The 27,259-nt window shown below is 46.1% G+C and overlaps 1 protein-coding gene across 19 annotated transcripts in view; it reads left to right on the forward strand.

Annotated features, from left to right (window-relative positions):
• The window catches only part of LOC118358464 (splicing regulator ARVCF-like), a 366,019-nt gene that overhangs the window by 172,887 nt on the left and 165,873 nt on the right, over positions 1-27,259 (forward strand). Inside the window, exon 1 of one of the 19 annotated variants that reach the window (XM_052479037.1) lies at positions 12,349-12,852. The exons of the other annotated variants lie outside the window; for them this stretch is intronic. Coding sequence (XP_052334997.1) covers positions 12,832-12,852 — 21 coding nt within the window. The 5' untranslated portion in view covers positions 12,349-12,831. Of the gene's footprint in view, positions 1-12,348; positions 12,853-27,259 lie in introns of those variants that run through there. 19 annotated transcript variants of the gene reach the window in all.

The following is a 27,259-nucleotide window of genomic DNA, read 5'->3' on the forward strand; positions in this document are numbered from 1 at the left end:
AACACCATTATTTTGCTCTTACTGAGATTTACTGTCAGGACCCAGGTCTGGCAGAATTTGTGCAGAAGATCTAGGTAGTGCTGTAGGCCCTCCTTGGTTGGTGACAGAAGCACCAGATCATCAGCAAATAGTATACATTTGACTTCAGATTCTAGTAGGGTAGGCCGGGTGCTGCAGACTGTTCTAATGCCCTTGCCAATTTGTTGATATATATGTTGAAGAGAGTGGGGCTTAAGCTGCATCTCTGTCTCACCCCACGGCCCTTTGGAAAGAAATGTGTGTTTTTTGCCAATTTTAACCACAAACTTGTTGTTTGTGTTCATGGATTCTGTAATGTCGTATGTTTCAATTTGCATAGCATACCCTCATGCCAAATTGAGTCAAAGTATTTTTTGAAATCAATAAAGCATGAGAAGACTTTGCCTTTTTTTGGTTTGATTGTTTGTCAATTAGGTTGTGCAGGGTGAATATGTGGTCTGTCGTACGATAATTTGGTAAAAAGCCAATTTAACATTTGCTCAGTACATTGTTTTCACTGAGGAAATGTACAAGTCTGCTGTTAATGATAATGCAGAGGATTTTCCCAAGGTTGCTGTTGACGCATATCCCACTCTCTCTCCTTTACTAGAGCCAGTGCCACTCCAGGAATGTGACCTTCTGCCTCACAGACTAGTTGTGTATATAACCAAACAAGGCCGGACCTTGACCCCCCTCCCCTGATTGGAAGGCTAAATTGAAAACAGTTAGAATGCTTCATGTGCTTTGTAGTTTAGAGGTTTTTGGTTGTTCAAAGCCTTGATTTAATTATGCTAATACGTTTCAGGTACTGGTGCGACATTTTTACTACATGAGTTACAAGCATGTAAATGGCACAGCAAACCAGTACCAGACGTTTTATTCCGACAATATTTTGCGTTCAAGAAGTACACATTGAAGACATGTTGGTGCCTGCCTTGCTTTAAACCTTGAGTTTATCCTTTACACCAGTACACATTTGTCAGACAAGCACACCTGATTCAACTTGTCAATGAATCACCAGGACCTGAATGAGTTGTATATCATGTATGTTTGCCCAGGACTACAACAAACATGTTCTGTTGGGGGTACTCAAGGACTGAAGTTGGGAACCACTGCTCTTCACTTTATGAACGCTTAGTCTACCAATATGGTCGTGGCTTGGCCAGAGGTGCAGTGAGGGACCCCGGCTCTGCCATCTGCCAACCTGCCAGCAGCACAGAGACTGTCAGTGAGTGGATTCACAGTGACAGCAGCTTATGTGTACCAGGCGCTCTGTAGGTATACCTGTCACATCAGTCATGTAGCCCTGTCATGGTAACCCCATTGCATGCACCATTTCTACCCATCCAGAAGGTCTGGGACTGGGGCTGGTGTGGGTCTGGTTGACAGAGAGCAAGTTATGCACTGCTTTTGGCCAGCAGCAGACCCAGGGCCTCTTGACTTTGCACATGAAGTCATTACAGCAGGGCAGAGTGGCAGAAGTGAGGTCTGGAATGCGGACTGGCTCACACTCTATGTGTCTGAGTGCAGCTTTGGAAATTATTATTGCCAGAGGAGGAATGTGTCAGAGAATAAGAGCTACTACTGTTGTCTTTCTCTCCCAGTGCCTCATTTAACCAGACCTGGGCAGTCTGGGGGCTCCAACACCGACACACACAATCATAGAACGAAAGGGAGGAGAGGGGGGGGCGAAACGGTTTGTGAAATTGAGTAGGGAAAAGGGATTTGTTGGGAAGTGTTGATTACTTTGGCATGTTCAGGGGAATGGCGGACGTTTTACGCTATTTTGTGTATTTTTTTAAATATTTGTAAAATGTTGGTACATAATGCTTCCGCCATCGTTTCCTACAGTGCGTTCGGAAAGTATTCAGCCCCCTTGACTTTTTCTACATTTTGTTAAGTTACAGCCTTTTCCCCCTCATCAATCTATACAATACCCCATAATGACAAAGCAAAAACAGTTTTTTAGACATTTTTATTTTTTAACACATTTACATAAGTAGTCAGACCCTTTACTCAGTACTTTGTTGAAGTACCTTTGGCAGTGATTTAAGCTTGGCACACCTGTATTTGGGGAGTTTCTCCCATTCTTCTCTGCAGATTCTCTCAATCTTAACGGGACATTAAGAACTGTAATATACTCTGCTTCTCAGAGTTATGGCTGAACAAGGACATAGATAATATACCTCTAGCTGGTTTTTCTATGCATCGGCAGGACAGAACGGCAGAGTCCGGTCGGGGGGTGGTGTCTCTTTTATTAACAACAGCTGGTGAGCGATTTCTAATATTAAGTTAGAATACCGCATGATAAGCTGTATACCATACTATTTACCTAGGCCATATTCAGCGGTCTATTTACCACCACAAACAGATGCTGGCAGTAAGACTGCACTCAACGAGCTGCATACGGCCATCAGCAAACAAGACTATGCTCATTGAGACGTGTTCCTAGTGGCCGGTCTGTTTTTACCTCATCTCTACCAGCATCTAACCTGTGCAACTAGAGGGGGGAAAAACTCTAGATCACCTTAAGTCCACACACAAAGACGGTATACAAAGCTCTCCCCCACCTTCCATTTGGCAAATCAGACCATAACTCTATCGTCCTGATTCCTGCTTACAAGCAAACACTCAATATGGAAGTGGTCCGATGAAGTTGATGCTAAACTACTGTTATGCTAGCACAGACTGGAATACGTTCTGGGATTCATCCCATGGCATTGAGGAGTTTTGAGAACTTCAAGTTCCTCTGTGACCACATCACTAAGGACCTTTCATGGTCCAAACACACCAACATAGTTGTGAAGAGGGTACGACAACGCCTGCTTCCCCTCAGGAGGCTGAAAATATTTGGCATTGGTCCTCAGATCCTCAAAAGGTTTTACAGCTGCACCATTGAGAACATCTTGACTGGCTGCATCATTGCTTGGTATGGCAACTGCTCTGCATCCGACTGCAAGGCGATACAGAGGGTAGTGCGAGCTTCCTGCAATCCAGGACCTCTATTCCAGGCGGTGTCACAGGAAGACCCTAAAATTTGTCAAGGACTCCAGACACCCAAGTCATAAACTGTTCTCTCTGCTATCACATGGCAAGCGGTACAGGAGTGCAAAGTCTGGAACCAAAAGGCACCTCAACAGTTTTTACCCCCAAGTCATAAGAATGCTCAACAGTTAATCAAATGGCTACCTGGACTGTTTACATTGACCCCCATTATGATTTATTTATCGTAATTATCCCTTGCACTGGGTCATTGCAAACTTACTAGACACACACTCACACATACTACACTGACACTCCAACACACACACACACACACACACACACACACACACACACACACACACACACACACACACACACACACACACACACACACACACACACACACACAGTCTTGTCTAACAAACCTTGTGGGGACACACAATTCAGTCCCATTCAAAATCCTATTTTCCCTAACCCATAACACTCAACCTAACCCTTACCCATAACCCGAAAGCCTAAACTTAATCCTAAACCTAACCCTAGTTCCTAATCCTAAAACGAACTCTCGCTCCTAACCCTAAACCTAATTCTAACCTTAACCCTAGACCCCCTAGAAATATCATTTGACCTTGTGAGGACTAACAAAATGTCCCCAATTGGTCCCCACAAGTATAGTTAAACACATCCACATATGCTCACACACACAAAATACACACAGACATGCATATTGACGCCACACACACACACACACACACACACACACACACACACACACACACACACACACACACACACACACACACACACACACACACACACACACACACACACACACACACATACACATACACTGCTGCTACTCTGTGCATGATATATGCTGACTGCCTAGTCACTTTTACCCGTCCTCACATGTACAGTACATACTGTATTACCTGAACGATCTCTGCGTATTTACTGGTATTTACTTGGTACTGGCACTATTTCCTTTTATTTAGAAAATATTTCTCTTACATCAAATGTATTTTTTATTTTATTTAACAGCATGGAACAAATTGTTATTTACAACATGGCATAACACAAAATACATGGGGTCTGTAAAAATAATTTAAATAAAAATATGACAAAACATCATCACACAAGCATGGCAAAACACATCATCACACACATCATCACACAGCATGGAAGCAACACATCATAACACAGCATGGCAGTAACACATCATAACACAGCATGGAAGCAGCACATCATAACACAACATGGCAGTAACACATCATAACACAGCATGGAAGCAACACATCATAACACAGCATGGCAGTAACACATCATAACACAGCATACATGAAAACACAGCATGGCAATAACACATCATCACACAGCATGGAAGCAACACATCATAACACAGCATGGCAGTAACACATCATAACACAACATGGTAGCAACACATCATAACACAACATGGCAGTATCACATCATAACACAGCATGGCAGTAACACATCATAACACAACATGGAAGCAACACATCATAACACAGCATGGCAGTAACACAACATAACACAACATGGCAGTAACACATCATAACACAACATGGCAGTAACACATCATAACACAACATGGCAGTAACACATCATAACACAACATGGTAGCAACACATCATAACACAACATGGCAGTAACACATCATAACACAGCATGGAAGCAACACATCATAACACAGCATGGCAGTAACACATAACACAGCATGGCAGCAACACATCATAACAAAGCATGGCAGTAACACATGAAAACACAGCATGGCAGTAACACATGAAAACACAGCATGGCAGTAACACATCATAACACAGCATGGCAGTAACACATCATCACACAGCATGGTAGCAAACCATCATAAACCAGCATGGCAGTAACACATCATAACACAGCATGGTAGCAAACCATCATAACACAGCATGGCAGTAACACATCACACAGCATGGCAGTAACACAACATGACAACAACATGGTAGCAACACAACATGACAACAACATGGTAGCAACACAACATGACAACAACATGGTAGTAACACATCATAACACAGCATGGCAGTAACACATCATAACACAGCATGGTAGAAACACATCATGAAAACACAGCGTGGCAGTAACACATCATAACACAGCATGGCAGTAACACAGCATGGCAGTAACACAACATGACAACAACATGGTAGCAACACAACATGACAACAACATGGTAGCAACACAACATGACAACACTGCATGGCAGTAACACATAACACAGCATGGTAGAAACACATGAAAACACAGCATGGCAGTAACACATCATAACACAGCATGGCAGTAACACATCATAACACAGCATGGCAGTAACACATCATAACACAGCATGGCAGTAACACATCATAACACAACATGACAACAACATGGTAGTAACACAACATGACAACAACATGGTAGCAACACAACATGACAACAACATGGTAGCATATATATATATATATATATGGTAGCAACACAACATGACAACACAGCATGGCAGTAACACATCATAACACAGCATGGCAGTAACACATTATAACACAGCATGGCAGTAACACAACATGACAACAACATGGTAGCAACACAACAAGACAACACTGCATGGCAGTAACACATAATAACACAGCATGGCAGTAACACATCATAACACAGCATGGCAGCAACACAACATGACAACAACATGATAGTAACACAACATGACAACAACATGGTAGCAACACAACAAGACAACACTGCATGGCAGTAACACATAATAACACAGCATGGCAGTAACACATCATAACACAGCATGGCAGCAACACAACATGACAACAACATGATAGTAACACAACATGGCAGCATCACAACATGGTAGCAGAAGAAAACAGGGTACCAACATTGTTGGGCACATACAACAGCACAAAGGGCAAGAAGGAAGAGACAACAATACATCACGCAAAGCATCCACAACTGTCAGTAAGAGTGTCCATGATTGAGTCTTTGAATGAAGAGATTGAGATAAACTGTCCAGTTTGAGTGTTTGTTGCAGCTCATTGCAGTCGCTAGCTGCAGCGAACTGAAAAGACGAGCGACCCAGGGATGTGTTTCTTTGGGTACCTTCAACAGAATGTGACTGGCAGAATGGGTGTTGTATGTGGAGGATGAGGGCTGCAGTAGATATCTGAGATAGGGGGGAGTGAGGCCTAAGAGGCTTTTATAAATAAGCAACAACCAGTGGGTCTTGCCACGGGTATACAGAGATGACCAGTTTACAGAGAAGTATAGAGTGCAGTGATGTGTCCTCTGGGAGCATTGGTGTCAAATCTGATGGCCGAATGGTAAAGAACACCTAGCCGCTCGAGAGCACCCTCGCCTGCCGATCTATAAATTACGTCTCCAATTCTGCATTGTTGGGAAAAGGCTCATAGGGAAGCATTTCACTGTATAGTCCACAGCTGTTGTATTTGGCACATGTGACCAATAACATTTGATTTAATTTAATTTCTGTAAGTGCCAGAATTATTTTATTCAAGTATTGAGGTGTTCAATTGATGACTTTTAAGGAGGAGTAGCATTCTGAGATGGTATAGGCATCCTACGCTACACTTGCCCTTTTCTTAGCCTTCCAATCACTGGCAGGCTTGTATGTTATTATTTCACTGAATAGGGAGAGAAAATTCCCTTTGTTGCACAAATTTGAAAGACAACATAATAATCCTCCATATTGCTGAGTTGACATTTTGTTGGAAATAATTGCATACTGTTGAAAGTCATAAGATTCCGCTTTTGCAGGCTCTGCTACTGTTCCAACCGCAATGATAGACCTGCATACATTTACCAGAAGGAGATGGTGTCTTGAAGCTTGTCAACTGATTTAGCTAGTTCCTCTCTCTCTCTTTTGCTCGTTCTCGTTGTCTCGCTGTCTCTCTTTCTGTCACCCTCTCCCTCTCACCACTCTTCTGGAATATATATTCTATATCATATAATATCATATCATATCATATATATTCTATTCTCTTCTCTCTCTCCCGCTCCTCCTCTCCCTCTCACCACTCTTCTCTTCTCTCTCTCCCGCTCCTCCTCTCCCTCTCACCACTCTTCTCTTCTCTCTCTCCCGCTCCTCCTCTCCCTCTCACCACTCTTCTCTTCTCTCTCTCCCGCTCCTCCTCTCCCTCTCACCACTCTTCTCTTCTCTCTCTCCCGCTCCTCCTCTCCCTCTCACCACTCTTCTCTTCTCTCTCTCCCGCTCCTCCTCTCCCTCTCACCACTCTTCTCTTCTCTCTCTCCTCCTCTCCCTCTCACCACTCTTCTCTTCTCTCTCTCCCGCTCCTCCTCTCCCTCTCACCACTCTTCTCTTCTCTCTACTCCCGCTCCTCCTCTCCCTCTCACCACTCTTCTCTTCTCTCTCTCCCCCTCCTCCTCTCCCTCTCACCACTCTTCTCTTCTCTCTCTCCCGCTCCTCCTCTCCCTCTCACCACTCTTCTCTTCTCTCTCTCTCCCGCTCCTCCTCTCCCTCTCACCACTCTTCTCTTCTCTCTCTCCCGCTCCTCCACTCCCTCTCACCACTCTTCTCTTCTCTCTCTCCAGCTCCTCCTCTCCCTCTCACCACTCTTCTCTTCTCTCTCTCCTCCACTCCCTCTCACCACTCTTCTCTTCTCTCGCTCCTCCACTCCCTCTCACCACTCTTCTCTTCTCTCTCTCCAGCTCCTCCTCTCCCTCTCACCACTCTTCTCTTCTCTCTCTCCCGCTCCTCCTCTCCCTCTCACCACTCTTCTCTCTCTCCTCCTCTCCCTCTCCCACTCTTCTCTCCCTCTCACCACTCTTCTCTCTTCTCTCTCTCCAGCTCCTCCTCTCCCTCTCACCACTCTTCTCTTCTCTCTCTCCCGCTCCTCCTCTCCCTCTCACCACTCTTCTCTTCTCTCTCTCCTCCTCCTCTCCCTCTCACCACTCTTCTCTTCTCTCTCTCCCGCTCCTCCTCTCCCTCTCACCACTCTTCTCTTCTCTCTCTCCCGCTCCTCCTCTCCCTCTCACCACTCTTCTCTTCTCTCTCTCCCGCTCCTCCTCTCCCTCTCACCACTCTTCTCTTCTCTCTCTCTCCTCCTCTCCCTCTCACCACTCTTCTCTTCTCTCTCTCCCGCTCCTCCTCTCCCTCTCACCACTCTTCTCTTCTCTCTCTCCAGCTCCTCCTCTCCCTCTCACCACTCTTCTCTTCTCTCTCTCCCGCTCCTCCTCTCCCTCTCACCACTCTTCTCTTCTCTCTCTCCCGCTCCTCCTCTCCCTCTCACCACTCTTCTCTTCTCTCTCTCCTCCTCTCCCTCTCACCACTCTTCTCTTCTCCCTCTCCCGCTCCTCCTCCTCCTTTTCTCACATCTTGAAGAGGGAAGCAGAAAACATGATTTTACCAGATGCAGCTTCATCTGAGGTGTCTGTCAGTGCGAGGCATGTTGCAGTACATTAACCTTTTCTCCATCTGTTCCGAGCCAAATACAGGCAGACAGGCAGACAGGCAAGAAAATGACTAATTGGGTTTGATTACCTGCGATGGATTATTTACAATATGTTTATAACGCGCTGCTCGGTGTTGCAGAAAGCCTAGCACCGTGTTATGGGTTATATGAGAGTATTATAAAGGCCATGTTGTCGGTAAATAATTAAGCGTGTAATTTGAAGATCATAAAATGCTGGGGTGCAGACTGCAGTTTTATGTAAAATAGTCTCTCTTGGAGACTAACTCAAGTAGTTGTTTTCCACAGAGAAGTGAACTAATATAATACTATGCACAGCTGGGGAATGCAAACCTCAGCCATTTCCCTTTCTTCTGAGGATTTGGGCCTTTCTTGTGTTAGGTCCTTTTTCCAAAGTGTAGTCAAACCTTCACAAAGTTGTGTCCTATAAAGAAAGGTCGCCTTGCTTGAGATCCTGTCTGAGTCTTGGCCAAGTACATTTACATGATTAGATGAACATTCTTCCTCACTGTGGGTCACAGTATTATAGCAGAATTCTTTAAAGCTGGCAGTTTTCCTCCCTCATATCAAGTGCAGTAAGTGAAGGAAAGGGGACAAAGAGTTGGTGAGAAAGAGAGGCATAGAGGGGAAGGATGAAGAGGGAGAGAGAGTGTGTAAAAACTTGCAGTGTAGGTTGCCCTCCCCTCTTTTAGGGAAGCTTCAATTCAAAGAGCTTTATTGATATGGGAAATATGTTTACATTGCCAAAGCAAGTGAAATAAACTATCAGAAATAAACAGTAAACATTACACTTCAAATGTTATATTATGGCTATGTACAGTGTTACAATGTGCAAAAGGGAAATTAAATCAACATAAATATGGGATGTATTTATAATGGTGTTTATGCTTCATTGGTTGCCCTTTTCTTGTGGCAACGGGTCACAAATCGTGTTGCTGTGATGGCACACTGTGGTATTTCACCTAATCGATATGGGAGTTTGTCAAAATTGGGTTTGTTTTCTAATTCTTTGTAGGTCTATGTAATCTGAGGGAAATATGTGTATCCAATATGGTCATACATTTGGCAGGAGGTTAGGAAGTGCAGCTCAGTTTCCACCTCATTTTGTGGGCAGTGTGCACATAGCCTGTCTTCTCTTGAGAGCCAGGTCTGCCTGCGGCAGTGGCAGTCAGTGTCTTTTAAAATTAGGGAGGATTTTACTTTTTTATGAGCATTGCCTTATTTCTATTACAGCATATTGGATGACTGTCATTCATATTTCATTCACCCAGTTCAATGTAACATCGATATGTTTAGGCTACTACATGATACTATAATTAAGGAATAAGACTCCTCGGGGGTTTGTGATATATGGCCAATATACCACGGCTAAGGGCTGTGTCCTTGCACTCTGCGTTGTGTCGTGCATAAGAACAGCCCTTAGCTGTGATATATTGGCCATATATCACAAACTCCCGAGGAGCCTTATTGCTATTATAAACTGGTTACCAACGTATTTAGAGCAGTAAAGATAAATATTTTGTCATACCCATGGTATACAGTCTGATATAGCTTATACAGTCTTACCATAGCTTTCATCCAATCAGCATTCAGGGATTAAACCACCCAGTTTATAATTTTCCCTATACCCATCATGAAGTTGCTACAACCTAGCCCATGAATGAAAGTTTACAACGTATATGCACAGGTTGAGAGAAAAATGTGAGTAATCAAGGTGACATACGGTCACACATTCAATACTGCCTTGCACACTCTTGCCTGCTTCTAGCTGATCTAGGGTGTAATCATTAGTCCAAATAGTTTTTCCCCGTTTGCTTCCGTTTAAAAAATGCTCTTCAACAGAATTTGTGGAATGAATACGCCCATGATCACCCGCAAACACAGTTCACTTTCGTAGCAACCACATACTGTACGAACAGCACGATGACTTTACTTGTTGTATAATTCCTTCTCGCATCTACGCACTCCTCTCCTCTCACCTCTTCGCTTGTGGACTTTAGTGCACAACACAACAGATGTCTGTGACCAGGCGAAAAAACCTTTCCAAGCCAAACCTCCATAACATAGCCGCTAACCGCTACACACAGCCTACATCGTTGTTACGATATTAGCTAACGTTATCGTCAACATAGCTACTAGAGCTAATGTTACAATTATGCAGTACAGTGTACAGCAACCCGTTTAGCAGTTACACCGGTGGGCCCCGATGGCAATAAATGAGTAAAAACCAAAAGCTTACCCTGACTTGGAAGAGTTACACGGTTGGACAGCCATAGCCAGCTGGGTAACATAGCATCCCTCTTTGTTTGATCCGGGTGTTGAAGAAGGCTAAACTAGCGAGCTGCATTCGTTAGCAAAGTAAGTGAAAGTGAAAAAAAGACAATGAAATATAGCTCTCTCTCTCTCGCTCTCTTGCTTCTTCATTTTTGAAGAAATTAATTTGTTCAAAACTGTTCAACTGTTGTCGTTCTCTCTCTTTGTCATCTACTCACTGCGTTTTATGCAGTGCCAGCTAGCTGTAGCTTATGCTTTCAGTACTATATTAATTCTCTGATCCTTTGATGGACAACATATCCTCTGGAAGTTGTCATAATTACTGTGTAAGTCTGTGGACGAGGGTGAGAACCATGAGCCTCCAAGGTTTTTTATTTAAGTCAAGTGTACCAAGAGGAGGACGGAAGCTAGCTGTCCTCTGGCTACACCATGGTGCTAACCCAGAGAGTGCTGTTGAGGCTACTGTAGACCTTCATTGTGAAATAGTGTGTTTTAATCAATTATTTGGTGAAGTGAATATATTTAGTATAGTTTTATCTGAAAAGTTTAGTATAGTTTATCTATTCACTGAGGAGTGTGGTCCTCCCCTTCTTCCTCTGAGGAGCATCCACTGGCCTATGGCAGCCTTTCTCAATAGCAAGGCTATGCTCACTGAGTCTGTACATAGTCAAAGCGTTCCTTAATTTTGGGTCAGTCATAGTGGTCAGGTATTCTGCCACTACGTACTCTCTGTTTAGGGCCAAATAGCATTCTAGTTTGAGTTTTTTTGTTAATATATTCCAAGTTGTCAAGTAATTCTCTTTTTCTTTTCTAACAATTTTGTTGGGTCTAATTGTATTGCTCTCTTTGGGCTCTGTGGGGTCTGTTTGTGAACAGAGCCTCTGGACCAGCTTGCTGAGAGGACTCTTCTCGAGCTTCTTCATCTCCCTGTAGATGATGTCTTTGTTATGGAAGGTTTGGGAATCGCTTCCTTTTAGGTGGTTGTAGAATTGAATGGATCTTTTCTGGATTTTGATCATTAGCGGTATCGTTCTAATTCTGCTCTGCCTGGGGGGAGCAGTGTTTTACATTGTACACAGAGGATGTTTTTGCAAAAGTCTGCATGCAGAGTCTCAATTTGGTGTTCTATTTTGTGAATTTGTGGTTGGTAAGAGGACCCCAGACCTCACAACCATAAAGGGCACTGGGTTCTATAACTGATTCAAGTATTTTTTTGCCAGATCCTAGTTAGGATGTCGAATTTTATGTTCCTTTTGGTGGCGTAGAAGGCCCTCAGATTGTTCACAGCCTTGTGGAAGTTACCTGTGGTGGTGATGTTCAGGCCGAGTTAGGTACATTTTTTGTGCTCTAGGGCAACGGTGTCTAGATGAACTTTTTATTTGTGGACCTGGCAACTGGACATTTTTTGGAACTCTCTCTCTCCCCCTTCCTTTGGTATGTTGGTGGGATGGGGTGGGGCCAGAGCTGGGCTCCCTGTACGTGTATGCTTCAGCTGCATCTGTCTGTCAGCCCCCCCCCCTGTTAGGGACTTCCTTTGCATAGATGCTGCATGAGGAGGAGAGAGGGAGGGAGGGAGAGGGTTGAAGCTGCTATACACTCACAACACAGGGCAACTGCTGCCTGTCTGGGAACTATTCACACACACACCCCTCCTCCTTCCCTCTTTTCTCTTAAATCCAGGGTTTTGTTCCCCTCTCCGGGTAACTTTTGTTGAGAGAGAGAGTGTTTGTGCGTGCTGTTTTGTTTTGCTCCCCTCCTTCACTGGATTCGTACTACTGTCTTTGGTTTGTCCATACGGCTGTAGTCTACTGTCCTGAACATTTCAGTATCTCCACTGAGCAGAGGAGAGAGCAGGCATTTTTGCTCCCTCTCTGAGAAGACTTAAAGTGTGTGAGAGAGCGAGAGAGGGAGAGCGCAAGCGACAGTGTGGGGAAAGGATGGCTGCCTGCCTCTGAGCTGCCTCTGCGCTTACGGAAATAAGAAACTAGAGACAAAAGAGGGAAAAATTTACTTTTCAGAAAGAAGGAAATTGTTTTCCTTTTTTGGAGGAGGTTAAAACAAAGGGATTTGAACAATGCCTGCTGAAGTGAAACAGGTTAGTATTGTGATTACCCGATTATCCCGGCTCTTTCCCTCAATCTTCAGTCTCTTTTTCCTCCTCCTCCATCTATTTCTCTCTACTTCTCCTGTGTTTTCCTTTTGTATATGCTCATTGTGCTTGATGGTAGAGGGTTAATGATGTTTCATGTTTGCTATGCTTTGCTTGTTGTCCTGGGAGGTCAAATTATACATCAGTGTTTTTGTCAGTTTCCCGCAAAACATCTTCAGTAAGTGGAAATATATCCTATTTTTTGCATTCTTGTCCTTCAGGAGGAGTGTGGTGTATGCGTGTGTTTACTAGTCTCTAGTGCAGGGGTAGGCAATTACATTCAGCCGCAGGCCGATTTTTGTCGGGGCGAATGGTCAGGGGGCTGGAACATAATTAAAATAATTTGCACACAGCAAACTGACCACAACTAAGCCTACAAAGAGACTATTGCAAAATAACAATAATTTCATTCCTTGATTACATTGAGACACAATCTTTATTTGTGAGAATACTTGGGAAAAGATTTTGTAAAGTGAGAATTTTGGGGGAGGAATTCCTGGTGATCAGTAAAAAAAGTATGGGGTTCTTTACTTGCTAGTCCTATATAATTAACTATTTATTTACATTATTTGTAGCCTGTAGTGTACTCTGATAAGAGCATACAGATATCTATAGATGTAATTACTGTCTTGTAAGCGTTCATGGGTATGATAAATGGGTAGTCTATCCACGTTGCCACAGACTGGAAGTTTTTCAGTAACATGTCGAGTTCTGTTGATGACTCCAACAGTAGCCCTATGTAACATATTGGATCCCATTTAGGGTGACCAGTGGAAGTGATGTGCTGAAAGTTTCTCTGTAACGATTGGTTGTAAGAGTCAGGAAGACCACAAGACTGGATTTATAAACTCCCTGTAAGGGCCAATCGAAGCTGTGGTTGCTAGAGGACAACTATTTCAACCTTTTGTTTTTCTCAGGAGCACAGTTAGTCTATCAGAGGAATGTGCTTTTGTTTGTGTGATTTTTACTGTCTTTGATGTGTGTTTTTGAAATTGTGTGTGTGTGTGTGTGCGTGTGTGCGTGTGTGCGTGTGTGCGTGTGTGCGTGTGTGCGCGCGTGCGCGTGTGGTGCTGGAAGTGTCTTTCTGCAAAGCATCCTACACTGTGAGAACGCGCTCTTCCTTGCCGAACTTGGCACTGCTCGTATATATAAACAAAAACGTATATATTAGGATTCAGAGACAACAATCTGGCTTTGAATAAAGTAAACTGCTCATTCTCAGCCCTTCCTCCTCCTCCCAGTCCCCTCTGCAGTATATTGGGATGGATGGGGTGGAGGTTGGACTTAGAAAAGCCTGGAGTGTCAACTATTGTTGTTGCTCTGATAATCTGTTTACGGCTGCCCTGAGGATGGATGCTACTTGAAAACTGGCAACAGCTTGGAGCCAAAAGAACATCTTTGTATTTTCACCCTTAACTCTCTCTTACTATACTGTGTGTGTATGTGTGTGTATTTCCAGTAATCTTACGAGGCCTTACTGCTCAGTGATACCTGAGAGTGTCACCAGCATGTGACCTCTCTCGGGTGCGTTCCCAAAATGTAGTGTGGAAGTGCGGAATGCTGCCTGTCCCTGACCTCTGTTGCCGTTGGAGAAGCCTTTCATGCTTTAGGGTGCGCTGGCATCGAGACCCGCTTCTGCCGACCTTTTCAACGAGGCGGGAAGTTCCTCAGTGAGAGAACACCTGCTGCGGGGGTGGTTGTCCCTGTCACACACACACCTTCCCCAGGCCCTAAATGGATTGCCCAGGGGTCAGTGTTGTTGTTGGAGTCTTTCTGTTGTTTTTGTTGTCGTCTTTGAGCGATGTCTGCCTTTTTAAGGGCAAAGGGTTGAAAGGTTTCTGTAACCCCATCTAACCTCCACACCCATCCCTTGGCTTCAGCTGGGATGTACCGTGTGGGGATCTGATATCTCAGGCTATTTCTATACCTCGAGGACATAAAGCACAGATCTGCGGTGGTCTGGTCAGGCTACACATGCTGCAGATCAGAGAGTAGACACAGAGCAGAGGCAAGGCAGGGGGAGTAGAGAGTAGAGTACTATATTGCACAGATGTTCCTGTGCCCTGAACCCATCTTAAAGCAGCAGCAGTAGGGCAGCTTATGTTCAATGAATCCTAACCCAATGAAGATTACTCCCTCAGCCCTCAATTCTTGCCGACGCCTCGGTCGGTCTGTTAAAGTTAAATTTAAACTTGCCTTATTTTCGATGATCTGCAGACCAACGGGTGGCTCCCTAAACATTTGCTTATTCAGAATAGCCTGACGCTAGTACAGGTAGACCGCTCACCCTCGTGAAAAAGGGATCATGGGACATTTCACCGTGAAGAAAAAGGGAAAAGGAAAATATTCCAAAACGCAGATGGTAATCATCTTCCTCTGAGGTCTACAGGTGCAGAATCTGACTGCGTCCCACATTGGGCCCTGGTCAAAAGTAGTGCACTATTGAGGAAATACGATGCTATTTGGGACACAGTCTCAGACTTTTCCTTTCAACGGCTGAGTAAGGAGAAACCACCTGAATTCAGCCAGGGACTTAGTGTCTGGTGTTAAGTGTGGGCCACTGTCAGTCTGACAGCTTATGGGGGTTTCACATGTATTATTAACTAAGGCTTCCGTGCCTCCTCAGATGCTGTTTGATTCCTGGGTGAAATTAAGTCATCTAACTCCCACACTCTCTTGCAGGGGAAGGCGATGCATACACCAACCAAACATCCCTGTATTTATTTCCATACCTCATCTCTGTCTGTCTGCTTAGGCTGTCTTTGTGCCTCTGTAGTGGAAGGCAGTGCTTTGAAGACATGTAGTGTATGAGAAGCGGCATTGTTTGGGACAATCGTACACAAAAATGTCAGTGACCCGAAAGGACAGACGGTGAGTGGCTGGTGGAGATCGGAGATGGTGCTGAAAGGCCATTGCCTGGGGATGTTGTTTGGTCATGAGTGCTGTTCTAGTGGGCAGGGGGAGGTAGGGAGGGAGGTGAGGAAGGAACAGGGGGAGGTTGGGAGGGAAGTGAGGTGAGGAAGGAACAGGGGGAGGTAGAGAGGTAGGGAGGGAGGTGAGGAAGGAACAGGGGGAGTTAGGGAGGTTGGGAGGGAGGTGAGGAAGGAACAGGGGGAGTTAGGGAGGTTGGGAGGGAGGTGAGGGAACAGGGGGAGGTAGGGAGGTTTTTAGAGGGAGGTAAGGAGGGAACAGGGGGAGGGAGGGAGGTTTTTAGAGGGAGGTGAGGAGGGAACAGGGGAAGGCTTGTGAGGAGGTAATGGGAAGGCTTGTGAGGAGGGAATGGGGAGGAGGGAACGGGGAGGCTTGAAGGTGCTGGTCACTCCAGTCCAGATGGCTTGGCCGAAAATGGATCCAGCGTCCATACTACCCATGTTTCCCATTCCGCTCCCACACGTACTCTTAAAACATGACCCATGCCGATTTGACATGAAACTTCTCCGCATCCTCTCCAACTCACCCAGCTTACTTTCTCTACTGGGGTTGAGTGCGTGCCAGGCCTGGGTAACCGGAGCTGGAGGTATGGGAATACCCTCCCCTCGCTCGGTGGTATAGGCATATAGAATGAACATCCTGCTGGCCTGGCCATCAGGTATCTGGGGTGTCCTGTGATGTTGCAGGGGGGTTCAGGGGGACATGCCGCGCGCTCCTCTCACCATACCCAGGGGACCGCCACAGAGAGGCCACGGCTGCTCTCTCATAACCCATTTGGCAGGCTGACAAGGTGACTGATATAGCCTATTCTAGCCAGGCCTGGCCTGCTCTCCCTCCCTCCCTCCCTCCCTCCGTCTCACTCACTCACTCTCCCTCAACTCCCCGGCCACATACAAAAACATATCGCCTCTCTTTGGTTGCGTCTCAAATGGTACCTTATTCCCTACATAGTGCACTACTTTAGACCAGAGTCCTATTGGCCCTGGTCAAAAGTAGTGCATTATATAGTGAATAGGGTACCATTTGGATTACAGGCTTTTACTGCCTGCCTCTCCCTTCCTGCATCCATCTCCCGCGGTGGCTGCCTAGCTATCATCATTGGCTGATGGAATTAGAAAGTTGAGCTAGAACACAGGCCTGGAGATGGATGCTTTCGTATCTGTCTCTGTGTTAGGGGAATAAACAGTGTCGAGGAGAAAGACGTGGCACAATAATGAGATGGTTGCTCTGTGTGTGTGTCTGTGTGCGCGTGTGCACACATAAATTCATGTAAATCCCTGCTGCAGACATTACAATGTGTTTTGTGGGTTACTGCAACCTCCAATGTCTTGTCAATGGGTGCTGGTGGTGGATAGTATTGCTCCTTTCTCTCTTTGGCTGTGACAGATATCCTCAGAGACTGAGTCAGCTTACACACACACACACACACACACACACACACACACACACACACACACACACACACACACACACACACACACACACACACACACACACACACACACAGACACAGACACAGACACAGACACAGACACACACAGACACACACAGACCCATTACTGGAGGCAGGTGACGGAGGAGCAGCCATTGTCCCCTGCAGTGCTTATTTACTTAGTGCGTGCCTGCTCTGGGGATAGGGCTTGCCCCGTTTCCGTGGGAATGAGAGTAGTTAGTTCCTCCTCTCCTTGCCTCAACACCATAAACACTTCAGGCAGATAACAGAGTAAACATTCCCAGAGCAGGCAGAGAGAGAGGCCCCATCATAATCTACCTATGTCCTGGGAGGTTGACCAGAGTAGGCAGAGGGAGAGGCCCCATCATAATCTACCTCTGTCCTGGGAGGTTGACCAGAGTAGGCAGAGGGAGAGGCCCCATCATAGTCTACCTCTGTCCTGGGAGGTTGACCAGAGTAGGCAGAGGGAGAGGCCCCATCATAATCTACCTCTGTCCTGGGAGGTTGACCAGAGTAGGCAGAGGGAGAGGCCCCATCATAATCTACCTATGTCCTGGGAGGTTGACCAGAGTAGGCAGAGGGAGAGGCCCCATCATAATCTACCTCTGTCCTGGGAGGTTGACCAGAGTAGGCAGAGGGAGAGGCCCCATCATAGTCTACCTCTGTCCTGGGAGGTTGACCAGAGTAGGCAGGCAGAGAGAGAGGCCCCCATCATAATCTACCTCTGTCCTGGGAGGTTGACCAGAGTAGGCAGAGGGAGAGGCCCCATCATAGTCTACCTCTGTCCTGGGAGGTTGACCAGAGTAGGCAGAGGGAGAGGCCCCATCATAGTCTACCTCTGTCCTGGGAGGTTGACCAGAGCAGGCAGAGAGAGAGGCCCCATCATAGTCCTGGGAGGTTGACCAGAGCAGGCAGAGAGAGAGGCCCCATCTGTCCTGGGAGGTTGACCAGAGCAGGCAGAGAGAGAGGCCCCATCATAGTCTACCTCTGTCCTGGGAGGTTGACCAGAGTAGGCAGAGGGGGAGAGGCCCCATCATAGTCTACCTCTGTCCTGGGAGAGGCCCCATCATAATCTACCTCTGTCCTGGGAGGTTGACCAGAGTAGGCAGAGGGAGAGGCCCCATCATAATCCCTCTGTCCTGGGAGGTCATAGGCAGAGGGAGAGGCCCCATCATAGTCTACCTCTGTCCTGGGAGGTTGACCAGAGTCTACCTCTGTCCTGGGAGGTTGACCAGAGTCCTGGGAGGCAGAGTAGGCAGAGGGAGAGGCCCCATCATAGTCTACCTCTGTCCTGGGAGGTTGACCAGAGTAGGCAGAGGGAGAGGCCCCATCATAATCTACCTATGTCCTGGGAGGTTGACCAGAGTAGGCAGAGGGAGAGGCCCCATCATAGTCTACCTCTGTCCTGGGAGGTTGACCAGAGTAGGCAGAGGGAGAGGCCCCATCATAATCTACCTCTGTCCTGGGAGGTTGACCAGAGTAGGCAGAGGGAGAGGCCCCATCATAGTCTACCTCTGTCCTGGGAGGTTGACCAGAGTAGGCAGAGGGAGAGGCCCCATCATAGTCTACCTCTGTCCTGGGAGGTTGACCAGAGCAGGCAGAGAGAGAGGCCCCATCATAGTCTACCTCTGTCCTGGGAGGTTGACCAGAGCAGGCAGAGAGAGAGGCCCCATCATAGTCTACCTCTGTCCTGGGAGGTTGACCAGAGTAGGCAGAGGGAGAGGCCCCATCATAATCTACCTCTGTCCTGGGAGGTTGACCAGAGTAGGCAGAGGGAGAGGCCCCATCATAATCTACCTCTGTCCTGGGAGGTTGACCAGAGTAGGCAGAGGGAGAGGCCCCATCATAGTCTACCTCTGTCCTGGGAGGTTGACCAGAGTAGGCAGAGAGAGAGGCCCCATCATAATCTACCTATGTCCTGGGAGGTTGACCAGAGTAGGCAGAGGGAGAGGCCCCATCATAGTCTACCTCTGTCCTGGGAGGTTGACCAGAGCAGGCAGAGAGAGAGGCCCCATCATAGTCTACCTCTGTCCTGGGAGGTTGACCAGAGCAGGCAGAGAGAGAGGCCCCATCATAGTCTACCTCTGTCCTGGGAGGTTGACCAGAGTAGGCAGAGGGAGAGGCCCCATCATAATCTACCTATGTCCTGGGAGGTTGACCAGAGTAGGCAGAGGGAGAGGCCCCATCATAATCTACCTATGTCCTGGGAGGTTGACCAGAGTAGGCAGAGGGAGAGGCCCCATCATAGTCTACCTCTGTCCTGGGAGGTTGACCAGAGTAGGCAGAGAGAGAGGCCCCATCATAATCTACCTCTGTCCTGGGAGGTTGACCAGAGTAGGCAGAGGGAGAGGCCCCATCATAGTCTACCTCTGTCCTGGGAGGTTGACCAGAGTAGGCAGAGAGAGAGGCCCCATCATAATCTACCTCTGTCCTGGGAGGTTGACCAGAGTAGGCAGAGGGAGAGGCCCCATCATAGTCTACCTCTGTCCTGGGAGGTTGACCAGAGCAGGCAGAGAGAGAGGCCCCATCATAGTCTACCTCTGTCCTGGGAGGTTGACCAGAGCAGGCAGAGAGAGAGGCCCCATCATAGTCTACCTCTGTCCTGGGAGGTTGACCAGAGCAGGCAGAGAGAGAGGCCCCATCATAGTCTACCTCTGTCCTGGGAGGTTGACCAGAGCAGGCAGAGAGAGAGGCCCCATCATAGTCTACCTCTGTCCTGGGAGGTTGACCAGAGCAGGCAGAGAGAGAGGCCCCATCATAGTCTACCTCTGTCCTGGGAGGTTGACCAGAGCAGGCAGAGAGAGAGGCCCCATCATAGTCTACCTCTGTCCTGGGAGGTTGACCAGAGCAGGCAGAGAGAGAGGCCCCATCATAGTCTACCTCTGTCCTGGGAGGTTGACCAGAGTAGGCAGAGAGAGAGGCCCCATCATAGTCTACCTCTGTCCTGGGAGGTTGACCAGAGCAGGCAGAGAGAGAGGCCCCATCATAGTCCAGAGGATCCCATCAGCTTTCTATAGGCTAGGCCTACTATATTTTCCTAATATTAAGCACATTGCTTCGCTTTACATCAGGAGTATAGCTTACCTAACTGGCATGAAAATGAACCACGGGAAAAGCGACAGGTGTATGTTAATGGCCCATTCTAAATCAAAGTTAGTATTAAGTAAAGACAAGATTCAATTGAGAATAGCCTGATGAGTAAGAATAGTATCACTTGTGAATGAGGCCCAGTGTGTGCAGTCTAAGGCAAGAAACATTACTTTTTTTGCGACTTTTTCCTAATCATGGTTGCATGTATCATGTAGACTAGCCCATAGGCCTAGATGTTTTGATGAGGTTTGTATCAAAACTAAAGTGACCAATAACTCCTGGAACACGGTTAGAGAGCACAGAGCCTATAGGTCTAGGACCCCTGGAAGACGGTTAGAGAGCACAGAGCCTATAGGTCTAGGATCCCTGGAACACGGTTAGAGAGCACAGAGCCTATAGGTCTAGGATCCCTGGAACACGGTTAAAGAGCACATAGCCTATAGGTCTAGAACCCCTGGAACACGGTTAGAGAGCACATAGCCTATAGGTCTAGAACCCCTGGAACATGGTTAGAGAGCACATAGCCTATAGGTCTAGAACCCCTGGAACACGGTTAGAGAGCACATAGCCTATAGGTCTAGGACCCCTGGAACACGGTTAGAGAGCACAGAGCCTATAGGTCTTGGACCCCTGGAACATGGTTAGAGAGCACAGAGCCTATAGGTCTAGGACCCCTGGAACATGGTTAGAGAGCACATAGCCTATAGGTCTAGAACCCCTGGAACACGGTTAGAGAGCACAGAGCCAATAGGTCTAGAACCCCTGGAACACGGTTAGAGAGCACATAGCCTATAGGTCTAGAACCCCTGGAACATGGTTAGAGAGCACAGAGCCTATAGGTCTAGGATCCCTGGAACACGGTTAGAGAGCACAGAGCCTATAGTTCTAGGACCCCTGGAACACGGTTAGAGAGCACATAGCCTATAGGTCTAGGATCCCTGGAACACTGTTAGAGATCACAGAGCCTATAGGTCTAGGACCCCTGGAACACGGTTAGAGAGCACATAGCCTATAGGTCTAGGACCCCTGGAACACGGTTAGAGAGCACATAGCCTATAGGTCTAGGACCCCTGGAACACGGTTAGAGAGCACATAGCCTATAGGTCTAGGACCCCCGGAACACGGTTAGAGAGCACAGAGCCTATAGTTCTAGGACCCCTGGAACACGGTTAGAGAGCACAGAGCCTATAGATCTAGGACCCCTGGAACACGGTTAGAGAGCACATAGCCTATAGGTCTAGGACCCCTGGAACACGGTTAGAGAGCACATAGCCTATAGGTCTAGGATCCCTGGAACACGGTTAGAGAGCACAGAGCCTATAGTTCTAGGACCCCTGGAACACGGTTAGAGAGCACAGAGCCTATAGGTCTAGGATCCCTGGAACACGGTTAGAGAGCACAGAGCCTATAGGTCTAGGACCCCTGGAACACGGTTAGAGAGCACAGAGCCTATAGGTCTAGGACCCCTGGAACACTGTTAGAGAGCACAGAGCCTATAGGTCTAGGACCCCTGGAACACGGTTAGAGAGCACATAGCCTGCAGAGCCTAATGAAACATGTGTTTCATAATGAAACACGTGCTTCTACACCTGCATTGCTTGCTGTTCGGGGTTTATGCTGGGTTTCTGTACAGCAATTTGAGATATCAGCTGATGTAAGCTATATAAATAAATGAGATATCAGCTGATGTAAGCTATATAAGCTATATAAATAAATGTAATTTTATTCTTATAAGCTCAGTCCTTGCACAATCGTGTGTGAAAACCGAGCTTTGACTGGACACTTTTCAAAAGAGAATCCCAGCTGTCTCGGGCTGCTATATTTATTGCTAAAATGAAGCAAATGAATCTGCTTTACTGGCATATTACAATGTTACTGTGGAAAGCGCTTCCTCCATTCGCTACTCAAGTGCAGGGTATGGATGACATTCGCTATTCGAGTGCAGGGTATGGATGACATTCGCTATTCGAGTGCAGGGTATGGATGACATTCGCTATTCGAGTGCAGGGTATGGATGACATTCGCTATTCGAGTGTAGGGTATGGATGACATTCTTTGCGGGCGATTCTAAATAAAGGCTAAATCTAAAGACCAGATTCAATTGTGAATAGTCTGATGGGTGAGAATATTATCAAGTGCTTGTCAAATTGTGAATGAGAGACTGATGAAGTGTGAGCAGCCTGCGCAAGAAACAGAACAGAGCTCATGCCTTTCATGCTACTTTTTTTCAAATCATCATTAGAGTCGCATCATGCAGCCTTGGAATGTATTCAACATCAAAACATTTAGCCTAACGTTTGTATCGCAACAAAAGTTGCATAAGTAACTCTAAATTGATCCTATACAAGGACCAGTTTTAAATGATTACTTTGTTAGCTCAACAAATAATATTCACTTAGAAATCGTTTGGGAGAAATATATTTTCTATTTTATTCAGCTATGTTCAATTGTATTCTTCTTCCTATGAAATAATTCCACAGAAATTATAAGCAAATTTTGTCTGCAAAATGAACTAGTGTAGCCCACAGCTATATGGCATAGCCAGATCAAGGCTTAACAGGATGACTCAGAATATGCTATTCTGTTCTTCTGAAATACATTTTTTCATGTCATAATTTTTCTGTAGGCCTGCCTACAATAAATAATGGCTGTATTGTGATGGTGTAGGCTATATTAAATGGATTTATCAGACATTTTAAAATGTAGCTGTTCCAAAGGTCTGCATCAGTGGCTTGTAGGCTCTGCGTGGAAGGCTGAAGATACTAAATGTGTTTTGTTAATTAATGGTCAATTACTGTGAGACCAGCAGTTATTTCCATGACAGTTACCAGCTGACAACATGTCATGACCACCACAGCTCTATGCAGAGGCAGCCTATTATAGGATTAGCAAGGCATTGAAAGATTGACTTGATGTGTGTTATTTGTCCTAAGGAGCACATTAGCGTTGCCATTGGCCACAGCGATCGATTCAGAGCTTAAGTAGAAGTTAATTTCACCCCTGTTCTGTTCTTCCCTCTGGATGCACTCTGCATGACTAGCCTACTACTTCGTCTAACACCGGATCTGTTAACTGTATGGCCCTTTCAACAGAACTGGAGCTTTTTTGACAGTTATGTATCAGTTCTATAGAACCCCCTTACCTCTTTACCCCCCTCCCTCCTGCAGCTGGGGACCTTTGAGAAGGGCCCTGAGGGGGAGGTCAAAGTGCTCATATGGCTCCCTTCAACCAGAAACATGAGGACAAATGCTTAACCTTCTCCCCTCCGGCACCAACAACCACATAGTACCGGTCAAAACATACAGCATGGTCCGGTTTAGAGCAGATCAGAAGTACAGAATTTTGGATAATCTATACCATGCACTTGTTGCCTCTATCTGTGATGATGGCTCCCGAAGGAAGACAGTGAGTAGTGGGGCGAGGACGGACCATCCATCCATCCTCCATCATCAGGCCATCTGTCTCCTGGCTGCTGTCTTCTGGGATGAACACTTTCCTCTGACATCTCTTTAGCAGGGCTCTATGAGCCTGGCCTGGCACTCCAGATTAGCACAGATCCATGTAGGTGAGTACAGCATCACATAAGAGAGGGGGCTCTCTTCTCATTTCTCTCACTGTATAAGTAAGTAGTGTTTGGAATGCACACATTTTATGTATGGTTGGTCCCAGGAATCTAACCCACTATCCTGGAGTTCAAGCACCATGCTCTACCAACTGAGCTACAAAGCACCACAATAACAACATTCCTAGCTTGGTCTATTACTCAGTCCCAGTCACTGGCCTGAAAGGGTTTTGTAACGTCCGTCTCTGGCAACAACAGTCAAACTGTCTTGACTGACTCAGTTAATCCTACAGCCTGTTGGCTTGGTAACGTTGGTCTTTGGCCTCCCGTTATATATATATATATATATATATATATATATATATATATATATATATATATATATATATATATATATATATATATATATATATATATATATATATATATATATATATATATATATATATATATATATATATATATATATATATATATATATATATATATATATATATATATATATATATATATATATATAGGGGTAGAGAGAGGTAGAGAGAGGTAGAGAGAGAGAGAGCCTGATGGGTCAGTGTGTCCCCAGGCCCCCTCTACAAACATATGCTAATTATTGGCAAGAGTTCAGCTTCAGTCAGCCAGTAAAAACTACCTCAGGGAAATAAACATACGGATCCCCTGCATAGACGATGGTTCCTATAGTTCTAACAATAGAGGCATCCAGATTCAGGGCCAGCTGTCATATGTCATTAAGTGAGATGGCACAGCATCTTTATTCATCTGCCCATCTTCTCTTGATATTGGTACGGTCCGTTCCCAGATGACCCCGATGGAACAATGGAGCGATGCGCCAGTCGCACATTCCTCATGGGCTCTATTTAGTTGCCTAATGAAGCCAAACTTGCATGCTTTGCTCCATAATGGCTGCCGTGGATGGTTCATGGTTCAGCTAATGTCGCCACCACCTCTTCAGTTCAGCCCCCTACCCTCCATATTTAATTGGAATCTGTTATGGGCTGTGAAATGGAGCATGGTGGGTGCCGTTAGTAGTGGTGCTGTCTGTGTGCCAGCCATGTCTGTCTGTTGAAGTGGAGGGATAGACAGAACAGGTGCCAGGGAGAGGTGGAGGTGGCCCCAGATTGGGTTGGTAGAGAGACTGTGGGAGATGTCGGCCCACTCTTTCATGCAGTGTAGAGGCTGGCTGGCTGGTATTATGGTTGTTGGGGGACTCAGCCAGGATTCTTTTATGTGTGTCAGTAAGAGCCAAAGTCTTAAAAGCTGCATTTTTTTCTACCAATGAATCATGGTATTGTTCCGTATTCCACAAAGTAGCTTGATTACTTTAATGTCTCCCAACAGCAATGTTATTGTCTGCACCCAGGCTCAGTCTGTACCCCTTTACTGGGTGGAAGAAAATGTCTATTTGAAGAATGATGCTCCCATTTTATCTGTGCTGAAACAACATCCCTGTGTTGACAAATCACAGCATATATTTTCGAAGCTGTACCTTTGGCTGCCACCGTCACTACAGTCTGAGCCTGTATTTATTTCTCTGGCTGGTGCTGCTCTGGGTTGCCATGGGTTACCAACTGACGTCCTGAGACACATTGGCGGGTCAGGGGATGGACAAAAGCTGATTTTCCCTCAAAATGTGGACGTGTAGATGAGATTGCACGCAATATACCCAGCTAAGGTTCTCAAAGTTAATCAAACAAAGCCTGTTGACACAGACCTCCTTTAGTTTCCCAGATTCTTTCCATCATACTTCAATACAGTTAAGAGATGCTTTAATCCAATAAGACTCCCTCTTCATCCCAGCGAGCCTGTCCCCTCCCTGTCCTTGGGCATCTGGAGCTGTGTGGATGTGTGTGCGCACTCCTCCACCACTGACTGTGGCCTTAAGGGCCTGCAGGGAGTGTTTGGGGTCACCAAGCAGCCAGCTAACATTCTAGAATTCAGTGTCTAAGGCTCATTCCTCAGTCTGAACTCCAAGCATTCAAACTCCCCCATCACCTCTCCCTCTGTCACTCCTTTCTTCTTCTCTCTATCAAGTCTCCCTTTCTTTGTCACGCCTTTTCTCTCTCTATCATCTCTCGTCTGCAGCCCCTCACATGCCACATCTCTGAAAGGTCATTGGGAGCTAATTGAGGCTGGTGGTCTCTGGGCCTGGAGTAGGAGGATAGGACACATTTGAATGCCCCTTTCTTTGTACATCGTATTAGTGTCATTAACCGTCCAGCCAGGAGTCACAGGAGACTGAAGAAGAGGGATCTCTCTTCTGTCTCTCTCTTTCCTCCATGTTCTCACGTCACTCCTGTTAAAGCCTAACAGACTGATAATGGCCTTCCTAGCACTAATGAAGGGCATAGGATACACAGAGTCCTGGCTGGTCTACTCTGTCTACTCTATAATGACAAGAAGATGTTTTCTCATCACATCTCTGTCTAGAGACATTAAAGAGAGACTTTAATGTCATGTGTGCTCATGTATTCATTTCCCATTCTTTAAATGGGAAATATTGAGCTACTGTGTAGTATGTGCATCTGTGTCTCTATGTGTATCTATGTCTCTCTGGGTCTCTGTGTCTCTCTGTGTGTCTCTATCTTTGTCTCTATGTCTCTCTGTGTGTGTCTATCTGTGTCTCGATGTCTCTCTGTGTGTGTCTCTGTGTCTATCTGTGTCTCGATGTCTCTCTGTGTGTGTCTCTCTGTGTGTGTCTCTGTGTGTGTGTGTCTCTATGTGTGTCTCTATGTGTGTCTCTATGTGTGTGTCTATGTGTGTGTATCTCTGTGTGTGTCTCTGTGTGTGACTCTCTGTGTGTCTCTCTGTGTGTGTCTCTCTGTGTGTGTCTGTGTGTCTCTGTGTCTCTATGTCTCTCTGTGTGTGTCTCTATGTGTGTCTATCTGTGTCTCAATGTCTCTCTGTGTGTGTCTCTGTGTCTCTATGTGTGTCTATCTGTGTCTCTATGTCTCTCTGTGTGTGTCTCTGTGTGTATATCTGTGTCTCTGTCTCTCTGTATGTGTCTCTGTGTTTCTGTGTGTTTATCTGTGTCTCTATGTCTCTGTATGTGTGTCTCGCTGTGTGTGTCTCGCTGTGTGTGTATCTCTTTGTGTGTCTCCATGTGTCACTCTGTGTGTGTCTCTGTGTGTGTGTCTCTCTGTGTGTGTCTATCTGTGTCTCTATGTCTCTCTGTATGTGTCTGTGTGTTTATCTGTGTCTCTATGTCTCTGTATGTGTGTCTCTCTGTGTGTGTCTCTATGTGTGTCTCTCTGTGTGTGTCTATGTGTGTGTGTCTCTACGTGTCTCTGTGTGTGACTCTC

This window comes from Oncorhynchus keta, chromosome 25, assembly GCF_023373465.1.
Source record: "Oncorhynchus keta strain PuntledgeMale-10-30-2019 chromosome 25, Oket_V2, whole genome shotgun sequence".
In the NCBI taxonomy this organism is placed as follows: Eukaryota; Metazoa; Chordata; class Actinopteri; order Salmoniformes; family Salmonidae; genus Oncorhynchus; species Oncorhynchus keta.